Genomic DNA, 18,994 nt, shown 5'->3' on the forward strand with positions numbered 1-18,994 from the left:
AACACAAAGATGAATAAGACCCTTCCTCTGCCCTCAGTGACCTGTCAAGTAAAGGATATAAAATGTGTACACAAATAATCATGAGGCAAGGCAAATTAAAATACCTGGATTTTCTCTCTGGCCCTCCATAGCATGAGGAAGTTGGAACATGATCACCAAGATTACTTCCAAGTCTAACATGATTGTATGACTTCTATGATTGTAAGTGCTACATCAAGGTTACTAAGTACCAGGGGAAAGTGGAAAAGAGGTTAAACCTGATTCTACCTGGAAGAGTCGGGGATGCCTGCAGAGAGGAAATGACATTTGAATTGTGTTACAATAGACGGGTATCATTTGGTGAAGGAAGAAATGGGAGGAATGGAATTCCGTGAAGAGAGAAAAATAAGAACAAAGGGAAGTGTAGGGCACACTCAGGGAATACCCAGTAGTCTTGTATGGTTGGAACATTGGGATTCATAATGTTTAAGTAGGGAAAAATATGGTGGAAGCAGTAAACTGGTGTCAGATCATGGAGAACCTTGAATGTCATGTTAAACCATTTGGATTTTATCTATAAGCTGTTCACATTGGAAAGTGGTAAAGAGATCTGTTAAAAAGAGTTGTGGCAGTTGTTCAGGTGTAAAATAAAAAGGGGCTGAACAAGGGCTGCGGGTCTAATAACAGAAAAGAAAGGACAGAAATCTTTCAGCATTTTCCTTTTTTTTTTTTGGTCGCACTCCACGGCTTGTGGGATTTTAGTTCCCGTACCAGGGATCAAACCAGGGCCCTCAGCAGTGAGAGAACAGAGTCCTAACTACTGGACTGCCAGGGAATTCTCTCAGCTTTTTTGATATACTACTTTGTGTGTATTATTGAATAATTTTTAATCAAACATTTCTTCACGGCAGGAACCATTCATTCATTCTATAAATATTTATTGAGTACCTACTATATGCAAGACACTCTTCTGGGCACTGGAAATACAGTGGTGAATGAAAGAGTCAAGGTCCCTATATGTTAAGACTCTTTCTGTTGAAAGTATCAAAAAGTGATGATACCACTGAAAGTGGGAAGACTAGGTTCAGGTGGGTAGGGGAAAATAGAAAGTTCAATCTTTGACATATTAACTTTGGGATGCCTACAAAATATCTCAGTGGAAATGTCAAGTAAGCAGTTGGATATAGACATCTTGAGCTTTTTTTGTGCTCCATCCCACAGTTCTTCTCCATTAACATAGTAATTTGTTTAAGGTGAAATGTTTACTTTTTGAAAACTTGATGAATGATTGGCATCTTTATAGATAATAGTATATTATATTAATCAATATATATTTTATTACAATGACTATGTCAATATGAGGGAGCAACACATATAAACTGATTTATTAACACAAGGTGTATATTCTTGCTTAAAACAAAACAGAAGAGCATTACCTATAAGAAACATATTAAAATCCCATTCCTGAGAATCCTCTTTATTGTTAGCAATTTTTTAAAATTCAGCAATTAGTAAAAATCCAACAGAAGATATGTTAGACACTATGAAAAATATTATGAAACTTTGAGAAACATTAAAATTAGAGTCTCAACCATTGTTTTTGCTTACATTAAAACTCAACAGTTACTTTTGCTCAAATTAAAATCTCAACAATAATTTTTGTAGAAAATAAAATCTCAGCAACTATTTTGGTAGATATTGATAAGAACAGTTAAGAAACTCTTGAAGAACAAAAATGAGGTGGGAAGACTTTCCCTATCAGATAGCAAGACTCATTACAACGTTACAGTAATTAAGGCAATGCCATATTGGCACAAGATTAGACAAATAGATAAATGGAACAGAACAGAGAGGCCACAAATATTCCAAAGAATATATGAACACTTGACATTTGACAGAGTTGGCATTATGAATGAGTGGGGAAAGGAGAGATTTTTCAACAAATGATATGGGGCAATTGGGTACTTGTAAGGAAAAATAATGAAATTGGACGTCAATTCTCACACTCCATACAAAAATTAATTTCAAGTATATTAAAGTCCTAAATGTAAAAGGCAAAATTATAGAAATTTCAAATGTTAATAAAGGAGAATATCCTCATGGTGTTGGGATAGGGAAGGATTACTTTGAAAAGACACAAAAAGCACTATGGATAAAGAAAAAAAGATTGATAACTTTGACTATAGTATAATTAAGGACTTCTGTTTGTTGAAAGAAACCATCAGGAAAATGACCAAAAAATAAGAGACAAAGTGGGAAAAGATATATGCAACACATATAAAGGACAAAGAAATAAAGTTAGAATATATAAATAACACCTACAAATTAACTTTTAAAAGGCACACTACCCAATAGAAAAAAATTGGCAGATGTATTGAAAAAATGCTTCACAAAATAATAACTCCTAACGTCTGATAGACATATGAAAAGATGCTCAAGAGAAGAAAAAGAAATAAAAGGAATCCAAATCGGAAAAGAAGAAGTAAAACTGTCACTGTTTGCAGATGACATGATACTATATAGAGAGAATCCTAAAGATGCCACCAGAAAACTACTAGAGCTATTCAATGAATTTTGTAAAGTACCAGGACACAAAATTAATGCACAGAAATCTCTTGCATTCCTATTTCTAACAACAAAAAATCTGAAAGAGAAATTAAGGATACAATCCCATTTACCATTGCAACAAAAAGAATAAAATACCTAGGATTAAACCTACCTAAGGAGACAAAATACCTGTATACAGAAAACTATAAGACACTGATGAAAGAAATTAAAGATGATACAAACAGATGGAGAGACGTACCGTCTTCTTGGATTGGAAGTATCAACAACGTGAAAATGACTCTACTACCTAAAGCAATCTACAGATTCAGTGCAATACCTATCAAACTACCAATGGCATTTTTCACAGAACTAGAATAAAAAAATTCACAATTTGTATGGAAACACAAAAGACCCCGAATAGCCAAAGCAATCTGGAGAAAGAAAAACGGAGCTGGAGGAATCAGGCTCCCTGACTTCAGACTATACTACAAAGCTACAGTAATCAAGACAGTATGGTACTGGCACAAAAACAGAAATATAGATCAATGAAACAGGATAGAAAGCCCAGAGATAAACCCATGCACATATGGTCACCTTATCTTTGATAAAGGAGGCAAGAATATACAATGGAGAATAGACAGCCTGTTCAACAAGTGGTGCTGGGAAAACTGGACAGCTACATGTAAAAGAATGAAATTAGGGCACTTCCTAACACCATACACACAAATAAACTTAAAATGGATTAAAGACCTGAATGTAAGGCCAGACACTATAAAACTCTTAGAGGAAAACATAGGCAGAACACTCTATGATATACATCACAGCAAGATCCTTTTTGACCCACCTCCTAGAGAAATGGAAGTAAAAACAAAAATAAACAAATGGGACCTAATGAAACTTAAAAGATTTTGCACAGCGAAGGAAACCATAAAGGAGACGAGAAGACAATCCTCAGAATGGGAGAAAATGTTTGCAAATGAAGCAACTGACAAAGGATTAATCTCCAAAATTTACAAGCAGCTCATGCAGCTCAATAACAAAAAAACAAACAACCCAATCCAAAAATGTGCAGAAGACCTAAATAGACATTTCTCCAAAGAAGATATACAGATTGCCAAAAAACACATGAAAGGATGTTCAACATCATTAATCATTAGAGAAATGCAAATCAAAACTACAGTGAGGTATCACCTCACACTGGTCAGAATGGCCATCATCAAAAAAATCTACAAACAATAAATGCTGGAGAGGGTGTGGAGAAAAGGGAACCCTCCTACACTGTTGTTGGGAATGTAAATTGATACAGCCACTATGGAGAACAGTATGGAGGTTCCTTAAAAAAATAAAAATAGAACTACCATACGACCCAGCAATCCCACTCCTGGGCATATACCCTGAGAAAACCATAATTCAAAAAGAGTCATGTACCACAATGTTCAGTGCAGCTCTATTTACAGTAGCCAGGACATGGAAGCAACTTAAGTGTCCATTGACAGATGCATGGATGAAGAAGATGTGGCACATATGTACAATGGAATATTACTCAGCCATAAAAAGAAACAAAATTGAGTTATTTGTAGTGAGGTGGATGGACCTAGAGACTGTCATACAGAGTGAAGTAAGTCAGAAAGAGAAAAACAAATACCGTGTGCTAACACATATATATGGAATCTAAGAAAAAAAATGGTCATGAAGAACCTAGGGGCAGGACAGGAATAAAGACGCAGACATAGAGAATGGACTTGAGGACACGGGGAGGGGGAAGGGTAAGCTGGGACGAAGTGAGAGAGTGGCATGGACTTATATAATTACTACCGAATGTAAAATAGATAGCTAGTGGGAAGCAGCTGCATAGCACAGGGAGATCAGCTTGGTGCTTTGTGACCACCAAGAGGGGTGGGATAGGGAGGGTGGGAGGGAGGGAGACGCAAGAGGGAAGAGATATGGGGATATATGTATATGTATAACTGATTCACTTTGTTATAAAGCAGAAACTAACACACAATTGTAAAGCAATTATACTCCAATAAAAATCTTTAGAAAAAAAAAAAGAATCATGTACCACAATGTTCATTGCAGCATTATTTACAATAGCCAGGACATGGAAGCAACCTGAGTGTCCATCAACAGATGAATGGATAAAGAAGATGTGGCACATCTATACAACGGAATATTATTCAGCCATAAAAAGAAACAAAATTGAGTTATTTGTAGTGAGGTGGATGGACCTAGTGTCTGTCATACAGAGTGAAGTAAGTCAGAAAGAGAAAAAGAAATACCATATGCTAACACATATATATGGAATCTAAAAAAAAAAATGGTTTTGAAGAACATACAGGCAGGACAGGAATAAAGACGCAGGCGTGGAGAACGGACTTGAGGACACGGGGAGGGGGAAGGGTAGGCTGGGACGAAGTGAGAGAGTGGCATTGACATATATACACTACCAAATGTAAAATAGATAGCTAGTGGGAAGCAGCCGCATAGCACAGGGAGATCAGCTCGGTGCTTTGTGACCACCTAGAGGGGTGGGATAGGGAGGGTGGGTGGGAGACGCAAGAGGGAGGGGATAATGGGGACATATGTATATATATAGCTGATTCACTTTGTTATACAGCAGAAACTAACACAGCATTGTAAAGCAGTTATACGCCAATAAAAATGTTTAAGAAAAAGTACAAAAAAAAATCATTAAAATCAAATGAGAGGCCATTTTACACCCACCAGGTTGGCAAAATTTTAAAGTCTGATAATAACAAATGTTGCCAGCAGGTGGAGCAATGGGAACTGCTAGTAAGTGTAAATTGGTGCACAGCATTAGGAAAAGTTAGTCATTAGGAAAAGTTAGGCATCATCTAGTAACATTGAAAGTGCCCATACCCTATAAACCAACAATTCCACTCTTAGGTAAATATCCTAGAGATGTCTGTAGTTATATACACTACTAAGAATATTCATGGTAGCATTGTTTTGTAACAGTCAAAAACTGGAAACAAGCAGAATGTCCCTAAAAGTTTTCATGGATAAATTGTGGTATATTCACACAATAGTACATACAAAAATAAAAGTGAAATAACCAAACAACAGTGAGATACCACTATACACATACTTGAATGGCCAAAATTCATAACACTGACAACATCAAATGCTGGCAAGGATGTGGAGCAGCAGGAATGCTCATTCATTGCTGATGGGAATGCAAAATGGTATAGCCACTTTGGAAGGCAGTTTGGCAGTTTCTTACCAAACTAAACCATATGCTTACTATACAATCCAGCAACTGTGCTCCTTAACATTTATCCAGAGGAGTTTAAAACTTACAGCCACATAAAAACCTGCACACAGATGTTTATAACAGCTTTATTCATAACTGCCGAAGCTTGGAAGCAATCCAGATGTCTTTCGGTAGATGAATGGATAAATAAACTGTGATAAATCCTGACGATGGAATTATTATTCAGTGCTAAAATGAAATGAGCCACAAAAAGCCATGGAGCAACCTTAAATGCACATTACTAAGTGAAGGAAGCCAATCTGAAAAGGCTACATACTGTATGATTCCAACTATATGACATTCTGGAAAAGGCAAAACTATGGAGATAGTAAAAGATCAGTGGTTGCCAGAGGTTGGGCGGGGGGGCAGAATAGGCCGAGCACAGAGGATTGGGGGGGCAATGAAACTACTTTGTATGATACTATAATGGTGGCTACCTGTCATTATACATTTGTCCAAACCCATACAATATACAGCCCTAAGAGTGAACCCTAAGGTAAACTGGACTTTGGGTGATAATGATGTATCAATATAGATTCGTCACTTGTAACAAATGTACCACTCTGGTGTGGGATGTTGATAATTGGTGAGGCTATGTACCTGTGGCAGCAGGGCGTATATGGGAACTCTCCCATACCTTCCTCTCAAATTTGCTGTGAACCTAAAACTTCTCTAAAAAACATCTTTTTAAATTAAATTTATCACAGTTTAGAAAAATGAAATAACCACAACTACCTGCAACAATATGGATGAATCTCACAAATAATATGAAAGAAGTAGTCACAATTCCAAGTACATAAAGTATATACAGTTCAAATATCTGTAAAATAAAACTGTGCTGTTTAGGGATGCTTATACAGAATGTTAGGGAACTGTTGACTGAAAGTGCCCTCCCTGGCCAGGCAGGATAATAACTGCTTGCATGAGTTATCTCACAACAGGAGGTCCTGATAAGGAACATAGAACTGACAAGCTACAGCCAGCCAGAAGAATTCAGGAAGGGCCAAAAGGAGGGAGGACATGCCAGCCCATAATATGTTCTGCCAACCTCCCAGAAACCTTCACGCTGGAATCCATCTTGGCTGAGAGATGCACACGCCACCAGGAAGGACCCTGAGTCAGACCAAATATGGGCACAGGCAAGATGACTGGCCAGAGACAACCCAGAAACTAACCCCACCACCATAAACCCTGAGACTGCGAGCCATGTGGCAGAGCAGTTCTCCTGTGTTCCCTTACCCTGCTGCCCAGGTGCTCCTCCCCAGTAAAGTCTTTTGCTTTGTCAGTATGTGTGTCTCCTCGGACAATTCATTTCTGAGTGTTAGACAAGAGCCTACTCTCAGGCCCTTGAAGGTGTCCCCCTTCAGGGAACAAGAAGATAAATCTATAAAGAAAAGTAAAGAAATGATATCATAATAGTCAGGATAGGAGTTATCTCTAGGATGGGTGGAGGAATGTCATCAGTGAGGGCCTGGAGTGCAGGAGGACTAGGGGTGGCGGTTATCAAGATGTTGCATCTCTTGTTTTGGGTGGTCATTACATGGGCAAGAGCTTTATAAATGTTCTTTTAACTGGCAGTTCTCTTCTGAATGTTTCTCTTTTCCTAATGAAATAGAAAGTAAGGTCATGAACTGGGACTGAGGATGGGGGAGGAGGTGTTGAAGATTTGAGGAAAAGGAAGATGGTATGAAAGAAACAGAGAAGTTGGAGAGTGAACAGAATAGGGAAATACAGTATTTTTTACCTTATTCTTTTAGGAAAACTTTTCACTTTTTTCCTGAGTTATCATGCTTTTTATCTCCTATATAACATTATTTTATTAACTTTAATATACTACACTATATGCAGTTATCCCAAACACATTGTTAAATTATAATGCTGTTTAATGTTTAAAACTAAATGTTAAAAGCAAAATTAAGTCTTCATAAACCATATACTTATGATAATAGCTGTAATACATTAGTTACTTATTATTTCACCTTGAGCGTTAGGAAGCTGATGTAGTTTATATTTAGACAAAAATACACAGAGCTCAGACAGGGATTTTTATTCTTTTTCTTTCAACTTTTTGTACCAAGTAGCTTTAGTGTTAACTTCTATATTTTATAAGTTTTAAACAGACGTAGGTTTTTATTACCTCTTCATTTTATTGATCTCAAGTCCAAAGGCCATTTTTTAAATGTCAGAAAATATAATATTAACACCACAAAACTAAATATTGATATTTAAAATTACTAGAAAACCATTACACTCTTAAATTTTACTTAGAAGATTTAAATGGGGAAAGTTGATTGGTCTATATAATTTTGGAATTTTACCTAGGTTTTTATATGAATCAATTTGTAAAAATAAACTATTTCAATTATAACATGCTTTAGTTGTAAATTCATGTTTATAATTGCATAGCTTCAAGTATTAACACACATAATGTAAAGTATTTAAAAAGGCAAATATAGTAAATTTAAACAATTATCACTAATGTAGCTTTAAAATATGCCATGAGTTTTCATTTTCTAATATTCTGTAATAACAGTGCCAGTGTCATAGAGATAAAGCTCTTAGTCTTTTAAAAAGAATTTGAATCTACAAATATTGAATCTAGAAATATTAAAAATTGCAACTCAGATAGTTCAGGAAAAAATACCATGTGTGTGTAGACAGAGAATGAGTGCTCAAATAATAAAGCAAATGGTGTAAAATGTTAATAGTAGGTGACTTTGGGTAAAGGGTTTATGGGTATTCTTTAAACTCTACTTATGCTGGCAACTTTTCTAGAAGTTCAAAATTATTTCTAAATAAGAAGTTAAAATGAAGAACTGACACATGGACTGACACAGTGACATAAGTGGAAATGGACAGTGTACTTGGAAATAAATGCATCTCTTGAATAAAAAAAATGGGGGAGTACGATAGTTTATCCCCTTCTTTTCAGCTTGAAAACCAAAGCCATTAGCTAAGTAATGATTTTTGTAAATACTTTTTTTCATTCTGAAAGCTAGCCTTTAAATAGAAATAGCTGCTCTTCTACTTTTCCTTCCCTTGTACAAACTCTGTGTTCCCCATACTTGAATCTGCAAGCAGAGTACTGTCCCACCCCATCTAAGTCTGCACAGGGATCAGACATGGGAACTCATCTACAACGATTCTGGACCAGCCATTTTCTGTTGACCTTGCTGGCAAATGCTTTCTGATCTCATATTGCTTATAGCTGTGTCTTTAATTTCTTTGATATTCAGTGAGGAATCCCCACAGCTAGGATCTACAGTCAGATCATTATAAATGACAATTTTGGTTTGGTAAGGAGGTGCAAGTGGAGATCATTACATGATATCATCTATAAGGGAAAAACTGCAACATATGTCATCTTGGAAATCCTCAAAATTCCAGAGTTAAGATGAATCGGACCATTAGGCAATGTCTCTGTGAAATTTCAGATCCTACAGTGTTGTCAACAACAAACATGTCACCAATAACACAAACTCATCAAATGTCCCAGTTGAAAGTCATCTTTAATTATTGTTATTATTATCATCAGCAGCAGCATCATTATCATTAGCACAAAACTAAATCCACTAATAAAGCAAAAACCACACCCCAAAGGCAGGTCTTAATGACAGCGAATCAATAACATTATCTTCATGTACAAGGGACAGCACCCTGAGGATAAAGACCATATCACAGCTTGATAATCAATTCAATAATTCAGCCAACATTATTGAGCACCTAAGCACAATGGGAGATTTAAAAATGTGTACAAGAATCCCTGCTTTCAAGGAGTTTTACAGTCTAGTAGGAGGTATTGAAGAACATCAAGAACACAGGACCACATGAAATCAGTGACATAATGGAATCAGTGCCACATATGAATATTGGAGAGGGGCATCACACGAGACTAATGTCACATTCAGTTAGGGGCAATCAGAAAAGGCTCCTTAGAGAAGGGGGCATCTGAGCTGGGCTTTGAGAAACTGGAAGGATTTTGGCAGACTGGCATGTGGAGAATGGGTATTGCAGGTGAAGAAAATAGTGTGGGCCGAAGCATGGCCATGGGAAAGCTAGTGGCATGTTTGGGGAGGGAACAATAGTCCAGTTTGGCTAGGATATAGGATCTATGTAAGTGGGAATGGTGTGATAAAATGCTACAAGTTTTATGGGGACCATATTTTGAATGCCTCTGAATGACAGGCTATAATTTCAGATCTTTAACTTGTGTCACAGCAACTATATTTATCCACAGCAATAAAATATGCAATTATTTATGAAGAGATATAGTCATTTCAGTTCCAGATTTCTTAGGGAAACTCAAGTGGTTTCTAGGCAATGTTATTGCCTTGCTATCAAAAATGTCCCAGCATTTAACACCAATCAACCTATAGTAGAATTTTCTATTCTGCATGCAACTAAACCTCTTCCCTCAAAGTCTATTCTTCCCATCCATCCAGGACCACACTTCTTCCCACTCCCACCAGTTCTTGTGGCACATGATCAGTTGAGGCAAGTCTAACTCAGGATTTCCAGCCATAACTGCTACCCTGAAACTAGTACCCACAGCCTTGAGAAGTGAGAGTGGTGGTGGCAGGAGTAGTGAACAATGTCATGAAAATGTACCCATCTGAGAAAGTCTACGGAATCCCCATCCTAAGAGTCAAGCTTAGTTCTCTGAAATTGGAATTCCTGGTCCTCCACTCAGTTTGGTCCAGAGGACAACTGGAGGGGTCCCAGAACTCACAGTGCCTAATTAAGGTCATCTTTTAGAGTTTCCTCTTATTCACATCTTTTAGAGTCAGTGAATTCCTTAAAGGAATGACATTTCATGTGGGTTACAAATTACTTAAAGGCTTCCTGGGTCTCAGCCTGTTGAAGCTGTGGATAGACCAGGGTGAATTTCTTTTGCTAACCAAGGAACACTGTTGGCTTTGTCTTTGCCCAACAGGCTGGTAGTTGGGAACTTCTCGAGTGCACTGACAGTTGAAAGATGCTAAAGAATAGTTGTATTAGGTGACCAAGCTAAAGAAGTAAGCTATTTAAACCAACCCAGGAAGGCTTAGAATAACAAGCTGCCATGGCCACACTGCCTGCAGCTAGTCAGTCTTTCAGCTCTTTCCTGGAACGATACCTCCTCTGGAGGAAGTCATGGATAGCAGTAGTGACCCCCCATGTCACGCTGGACCTTAGGATGACCAGGGAACCTCCACGGTAGATCAGGAACACCTTTCGGCCCCGAGTGTCCCACACATCCTGGGCAGAGGCCCACAGGCTTGGCATGCTCTGCCAGCCAATATGGGACTGCATATTGGCAACTAGCACAATCAGAGGATACAGAACTAGGCAGGTGATTGTTCCATTGACACTCCCAGACACCAAGGCAGGAACCCAATGGGGCAGGCCTTGCTCTGCCAAGCTATCCTGAATGGGATCCTTGAAGGAGAAATACAGAGCACTCCCCAGGCTGTTCCTGAGAAGGACAGGCCAGAAACCGCGATAGTAACCCAGCGACAGCCGCCCCCAAAGCCCATAAGAGTGGAATTCCTTGAGAATGCTGAAGGTGCTGGGAAAGCGAGCTTGCTTGCGACCATCCTGGAGCACATTTTGCACCCTTTCAAAGGGGCTGAGTGCCACAGCCTCCACTACACCAGACATGAGCCCTGCAGCCCAGCGGTGTCCCAGGGAGTGTGGCCCAACAGGGGAGAGACAATACAGCAGGCTATCATAAGTCCCAAACAGCAGAGTCCCTTGCAACGTCTTGGAGAGAAGAGGCGGGTAGATTCCCCGGTAGAAGTATTGAGGGCCTTCATGCCAAAGCTGCCGCACAGCCTCTGACACCGCCACAGCATGGATCTGTTGCCGGAACACAACCTTATAGATAGGAAAGGTCAGAAAAGTAGACATAAAGTTGGAAACGGCCCCAAGGGCGTAGGCCTGGGAGTGCCAGCTTCTCTTTCCTGGAGACTCTGTTCGTGTCCAGTGCTGAAGCTCCTTCCCAGGAGAGTGGTTCTGTTCCCGCATGCTGAAGATAACTGGGTGCAGAAGGAAGAGATTGGCAAGAGTGGAAAAAAAAGAGGTTAGACTGACCAATGAAATCTGTTGGTGAGCATTTTCATTGCTTAGTTAGAAACAGAGTTCCAAGAAACTCAGCTCTAAGGAAACAAGCAACTTGGGGGGCCAGTTTCTGAGAAACAAGCGCGCTCTTAAGAAAGAATTCATCCACTTTAAATTAAAACAAAGGCAGTGAGTTTTGCTGAACAGAGACACCTCTACAGTGTTTTTCTGATCCAGCAAATAGTCTCATATTCAAAGAAGGTTGAAGGTTGAAGAAAATAAAATTGGGAAAGGAGGGCTCCAAAACCTTACTGCATTCACCACATGAAATCTTGCATTTGATAAACTGTTAAAATAATAAGTTGCTATTCTCTTTCCAAAAAGTGGCACTATCTTGTAGAGACAGAAAGGCATTCAAAAGTTGTAGTCCAGTACTTTCTCTAAAAGTTGGTAGTAAATTTAGGGAGCGGGGAATCTCCTTGCCTCTCTTTCTGCAGATTCCTGACGATGTGGTAGCTGTTTCATGGCAACACCCCGCCCCCCTCTCCCAATTGAGGAACAGAAAGATTAGCTGTTCCTGGAAGTTTAGCATGAAAAGGCTCCGTACCTGACAGTTTCCAAGCTTAACCTTGTAGACCTGTAGCTATATAACAGTGCAGGGGTTCTCAGAGTACTTGCTACTGACATTTGGGGCCAGATAATTCTTTGTCATAGGTGCCTGCCCTGTGCATCGTGCAATGTTTAGCAGCATCCTGGCCTCTACTCACTGGATGCCAGTAGCACAAGTTGTGACCTACCCAGCTCTGACAGACAAAAATATCTAAAAACATTGCCATATGTCCCCGGGGGGTAGGGAGGAGGTAAAATTGCCCCTGGTTCAGAACCACTATACTAGAGGGAAGAGGCCATTCAAGGATTCCAAAATATTGCTCCCACCCCAGAATGGTCTGGGAGCAGATGGAGTTGCATGAAAGGTAACTGGGGAGCCAGGGTCCATGAAGGAAATTTGGGATCAAGAAGAAATGAATGCTCAGTGCAGATCTGAGAACCTGAGGGAGATTGTCAGGAAGGAACTAGGGGTGAGAGGACAGGGTGTGCTGTGCCGGGGATGGTGTGTGGAGGAGAGGAACAGGAAGCTGTGTGGGTAGGAGAGGCGGGAGAGGGGGACAGGGCACGATGGTCGGGCAGGGGACTCACACCCAGATCGACAGGAAGCCTGGTAGGAACTGCAGACCCAGAGGTTTCACACAGAACCCTGGGCTGTGTGGTCCCAAGAGGAGAGGGGTGTTGAGGCTCTAATTACGCTAGCCTGTTCAATAGAAACAAAGGGGTCCCACAGGCTGAGGCACTGAGGGAGGGCTAAAAGCCAGCCACTGCAAGAAGCCCCCTGCAGCCTTCCCTGCGCTGCCGCACTCAGAACCTTCCTTGAAGTGCTTCTCCTTCCAGAATCACCCCCCTTAAGCTCCTCCCTGGTTCTTGCTCCTGTTGCATCCATGACTCCACAACTGGCCTTACAATCCACCTCAGCCACAGTCTCTCTAGGTGCAGGGGGGTGGGGCACAGTCTCCTGTGCTCTGCCACCACCCCTCCCCCACCCCCAGCAGTCCAGGTGTGCCTTAAGCCTCAGTTCCTTAACCCTCATGGCCAGAAGGAGGCTGGGAGAGCTCCTCTGCCTTGGACCCTTTAGCTGAGAAGTGGCCAGGAGCAAATGCTCAAGAGGCCCACTCCTTGCATCCCTCTGGGGCACTTCTGGGCCCCTGGCAGCCACCTCCATCTCTCTGGAGCCAAAGGGGACCCCTCCTGCACCCCTGGGCAGGAGGTAGCTCCAGTCAGGCCCCCAAAGCCACAGGGGCGCCTGATATTACCCAGCATTCCTACCAAGGATTTCTTCCTCAAGTTTTACCTGCACCTACGTAAGGTCAGGTGGCGAGGGAAACGTTTGTCCCCTCTTCTATCTCAGAGTGCAGTAATGTTCCACTTCCTCCCGACATTTTCCTGAGTAACCTGTAAACATGTGTTCACTGACTGCATAGGGAGGGCTGATTTAGCAGAAAGAAAACTGGGCTAGAATTTGGCAGACCAGAATTCTCAACGCCAGTTCTCTTATCAACTTCTCGTGTGACCTTTAGAAATATATTGACATCTTGGAGTGTAATGCATCTCAGTTATAAAGTTAGCAGACAGGGAGGAATGCTCTCTAGGCATCCTCATACTGTGCATGTGGCAGGTGGCTGACATGGGGGAATTCAGGCCAGTATTTGATAGAGGAATTGTGCTTTTTCCATCCCGGGTTCCTTCTGCCATTTTTGCCAGTCATTTTCAGGGATTAAAGCTGAACAATAATTTAGAAACAATTTACCTTAAATATCTGTCATCATTTTATAAATCTAATTCTTCCTGTTTTATGGGGGAGGGGGAGTCTACTTTACTCCCATGTGTTTTTCCGTTAAAATGCCAGCCTTTGGGGGCAGACAGACCTGAGCCTGAATTCTCCCTCCACCACTTGCTTAGTTGTGTGACCTTAGGCAAGACACTTCCTCAGTCTCAGTTTCTTCAGCTACAAACTAAGGACAATAGACCTCCCTCAAAAGGCTGTTGCAAAGATTAACAAAATAAAATGAGATAAAGTGGTTGACCATCCATGGCATGGTGGCCTCAGTAAACAGTATTTTTTTTAAAAAGATGCTTCCCGACCTCATCATCTGTGAGGATGCTGCAGACACTCCTGCAGAATATTCAGAACCAGATGAAGTGGTATCTTGTGTTCACATGAGAGGCAAGGAAGACCTTTCTTCTGTGAATGCAAAGGTGTTATATAAACAATCCAGGACAGCCTGGCCCCTTAAACAAGAATTTCTAAATAGAGGCCACAGAATGAGTCTGGAGTCAGCCTACAGCAGTTACCCCCTGGACCCCATGATGTGCCTCCTATGTGTACAGCCTAGTAAAGTGAGCCAAGGGGATTCCAGACTCCCCTGGCCAGTCTAGCCCAGATGCACAGCTTGCATGACTGCGCCAAGATCCAGCCCTACATTTCTCTGTTCATTCCGGCATCCTTCAGCCAGTCCTTTGGCCAGCTCACAAACACATATTGATCATCTACGAAATCACTGTAGGTAAGTCACTGTGGAGCCAGAGGTGAACAGGAATTGGTACCTGCCCTCGAGGGCTTGGGAATCTACTGGAGGAGACAGGTCAACCATGAGCTAAACTATACTGGGAGGTAAAATAAAGCATACACTAATCAAGGTCAGAGCAAAACGTAAGAGCAATTTATTTCACCTAGGATAGGGAACAGCCAACAATTTCTCTGAGGAGGGGCATCTGACTTGATCCTTAACCAATGAGCAGGCTCTCGTTAGGTGGAGGAGTGACGGCAGAAGTTCTAGGCTGAGGAAGAGGCCTAAGGCACAGATGCCTAAAACATGAGTGGTACCTGGCTCTGGATACAGGCTGTGGGAAGAAGAGAGATCTGTGGGTGACAGAGACGAGCGGATGTAAAATGAGGGCCTTGTTTGTTTTCCCCACTGCAGTGCATTATAGCATAAAGATACAGCCTCTGGAGTCAGACAGCCCTGGGTTTGAATTTCGCTGTGCCACTTCCTAGCTTTATGACCTTGGCCAAATCTCTTCCTCTCTCTGAGCCTCAGTATCCTTATCTGTAAAATGATTGTCATGAAGGTTTCATGTTATGAAGTATGTAAAATGCTTAGTGCATTACCCGGTATACAAGTTGGTCCATAAATTATATTAGTAGCTTGATTTTAAAAAATGAGATCCCAGTAATATAGGTAAGATTACAACAACATTGTTTTAAAGGCTGAAATCAGTCTAATGCACTGGGTCATCTGCAGAGTACATTTTAAATTATTTGTTTGAAATGAACTTATCTACGAAACAGAAACAGAATCACGGACATAGAGAACAGACTGGTGATTGCCAAGGGGGAGGGGGTTGGGGGAGGGATGCAGTGGGAGGTTGGGGCTAGCACATGTAAGCTTTTATATATAGAATGGATACACAACAAGGTCCTACTGTATAGCACAGAGAACCATATTCAATATCTTATGATAAACCATAATGGAAAAGAATATATTAAAAAACAATGTATATATATGTATAACTGAATCACTCTGCTATACAGCAGAAATTAACACAACATGGTAAATCAACTATACTTCAATTAAAAAATACTGATAAAAAATAAAATGAAGGAAGATTTTTTTTAAAATTTCTTGTTTGGAAGACAACAGAGAAGAGTCCTTCATGGGCTTTGGAGTCTGACAGCCCCGGACTAGAGTCCCAGTGCCTGCACTTACAAAGTGTGTTAACCTCCCTGAAACTCAGTTTTCCTATCTGCAAAATGGGATAACAATGCCTGTCTCAACAGCGTTGCTGAGAAACTTAAATAAGATAACAGATGGAAAGTTCCTGGCACAGAGGAGGCAGGCAGCCAAGGGCAGTTATTGTTGCTTCAACTAATAGCTTTACCTCTCTAACCTTCAGGCTTTTTAGGTTTCTTTGTTGAAATTGGAAAATGTGGTCTCATTAGAGCCATGAATTGGAACACACTCCCACACACGAGGCCAGAGATCAGGGATGCCCTATATCTAATTGGAGCTAGCTTAGCAAATCCGCCTCCCAGTCTTGCAGGAAGAGACCCTCACTTTGTTCTAATGGCCCAATCCAGGCACCTGTACACAATCTGTTTCCTTCCACTATTTTTTGTCAGAGCTATAAGATCTATTCTTTGTCCTATTTGATCCCACACCCACCAGGTCCAACTGCAGATCACCTACTTTGGCGATGAAGCCAATTTAAACACAGAACAAGAATCTGCAAGAGACCCAGGGTCAGATGTCATGATATTGGGGAGCAGAAGCAAGAGTCTGAAGGAAACCCTAGAGCTGCTGCTAGCATCACCCCTGATTGTGTGAAGTGAGCCTTCTCTTTACTTCCTACACCCTCCACCCTCCAACCCCCCACACTCTTCCATCCACGAACAAGCCCACAGTCCTCAGATGGAAGATGCTTCATCTCCAAATGTGCACTGTTTACTCCAAGGGACTCTAGGTATTGAGGTAGTCAATAAGAAAGCAGAAAGGAGAAGGTGAAGTACGCAGGTCGAAGACAACCCAACAGCAGTCGAAGGGCATCAGATTGTTCACTTGCTTCGACGCATCAGGAGTCAAGAACAAGCCCTGAAAGGGGCCTCCTAACCACAATCTACCTAAGGGAAGTAAGACCTGCTCTTCAAGAACCAGAAATCATGGAAAATGGTACAGATTTCTCTGCCACTGGCTTCACAGCCCATTCACTCTGGACAGCCCTGCGTGCCGTTTCCATGGAGTTGCTCCTTCTCTGGGGCCAGTGATGCCAAATCCAGCAAAGGAGAGGTCCCCTCAAGAGCTCACAGAAGGGCAACCTAGCAACGTGTCCTCTAGCTAAGAAATGAAAGAGCTATATCAGAGGCAGAGAGCTGTAGTTCCGGGGTTAGGTCAAATTGTGCTTCATTTCTCACACTTCTTCCTCAAGTACAAGTTGAGAGAGAAAATGTTAGGAAGAAAGATTGTAGGGGAGTGGTCCTTAACCATTTCTGGGCCACAGACTCATTTGAAAATCTACAAAGCTAAGACTCAGAAGAATATACAGAGTTCAACTTCTACTCTTTGCAAACAATTTCAGGAAGGACCCTAGATAGGAAACTCTGCTCCGGAGTTACATTTCACGACAGATATGGTATGGACAGATACATTGGCCACAGCCCCATTTACTTATTACCACCAGCATAACGTGGTGTCTCCAGCAGTTGTTCACAAACCTCTCTACACCTCAGAATTAACTACAGCACTGGTTAAAAATATAAATCATCCTCCCCAGCCCGAGTCCTAGTAAATCCGAATTCCCCAGAGGTAGAGCTTAGGAATCTCCATTTCTAACAGGCTTTTAAAAATGATTCTGAGGCAGCCAGCCTTGTACCCATACTTTGGTTAACAGCATGGATTCTGGTGTCAGGGAAATGGGATACAAGTTTTGGTTTCACCTTGTAATTTCAGGCAAGTCATTTCACCTCTCTGAGTCTTATCTCCTTTGGGGGTCATAAGATGTAAAAATAACTTTTTACTTAAAGAAAAAGCAGGCAACTTGTTGTAGTGTAAAAATGAGAAAGAAAAGTGTCTCAGTTTCCTCTTCTGTACAATAGGTACCATAAAAGTTCCCTACCTTTTCCCCACTGCCCTCTTCCCACTGCCTCCCCAAGCCCTCTCTCAGCACTACCAGCACACCAAGACTGCTGTTGAGCTGGTTTAAGACCACCTGCTTAAAAAATGCCCCCAAGGCAGCTCAGCGGGGCAAATCGTTGGCATCTGGAGAACAGACTTGGGTGTAAAACCGGATGCTGATACTTATTTGCTGTATGATGTCGGGCAAGACACCTAACCTTTCTATGACTGTTTCCTCATCTGCAAAATGGAGATGATGGTCCTTGCTCACCAGTTCTATATAGTAGTTCCAAGTGGGCCTTCCCATCTCCACTTTGGCTTTGGCTTTTCTCAACTAACCCTCAATCTGAGAGTAGAGAGGAGTGTTTACAAGGGGCAGCCTTTGAAATCAGTCAAGTCGACTTGGGTGTGAGCTCGTAGCTCTACACTTCCTAACCATAGTGACTGGATGCTTAAGTCCCCTCTCTGTTAAATGGGCATATGCTACTCCTTCACAAGGCTGCTGAGACGAATAAATGAGATGTCCGTGCAAGCGCGTTTGCACGCAGAAAGCGCTCAGTAAATGATTTTCCTCCCTTCCCCCTATACAAAGGTGAGGAACTCTTATTGTTCACTTGATTTCTGTCCCACCTCGTGTTGAAGGCATCCGGTCTCAAAGCGCGGAGGACCACAGAGGTGTAAGGGGAGAAGGAGAAAGGAAGCGAGGGGGAAGCAGCAAACTCACGGGTAAAATGCAAATCGGCCCAGTCCGAGAGTCCGAGCTGGACTTGACACCGCACCGGCTCCCGCGCCTGTGTGCCGCAGCCCCAGCCGGCCGTCTCCCCCCTTTTGCTAGCAATGGCCTCGGGCAGGAGGCTGCGCGGGGAGGCCGCCCCCTCGCCCCGCTGATTGGCCGCGCCGCCCGACTCATCTTGCTCTTTTGTCTCAATGGGCA

The 18,994-nt window shown here is 41.7% G+C and overlaps 1 protein-coding gene across 2 annotated transcripts; it reads right to left on the minus strand.

Annotated features, from left to right (window-relative positions):
* Positions 1-9,303: 9,303 nt before the first annotated feature.
* Positions 9,304-18,826, minus strand: SLC25A53 (solute carrier family 25 member 53). 2 transcript variants are annotated; one of them, XM_036839931.1, is made up of 2 exons: positions 18,785-18,826; positions 9,304-11,817 (listed from the first exon to the last, which is right to left on the minus strand). In XM_036839931.1, exon 2 carries the CDS (start codon positions 11,804-11,806, stop codon positions 10,886-10,888), a length of 921 nt encoding a protein of 306 aa, XP_036695826.1. In that variant the 5' UTR covers positions 11,807-11,817; positions 18,785-18,826; the 3' UTR covers positions 9,304-10,885. The 2 variants fall into 2 exon arrangements, with proteins under 2 accessions (XP_036695826.1, XP_036695827.1); XM_036839932.1 differs by lacking the exon at positions 18,785-18,826 and adding an exon at positions 14,534-14,611.
* Between the last annotated feature and the right edge of the window lie 168 nt (positions 18,827-18,994).

Source organism: Balaenoptera musculus, chromosome X (genome assembly GCF_009873245.2).
Source record: "Balaenoptera musculus isolate JJ_BM4_2016_0621 chromosome X, mBalMus1.pri.v3, whole genome shotgun sequence".
Lineage (NCBI taxonomy): Eukaryota > Metazoa > Chordata > Mammalia > Artiodactyla > Balaenopteridae > Balaenoptera > Balaenoptera musculus.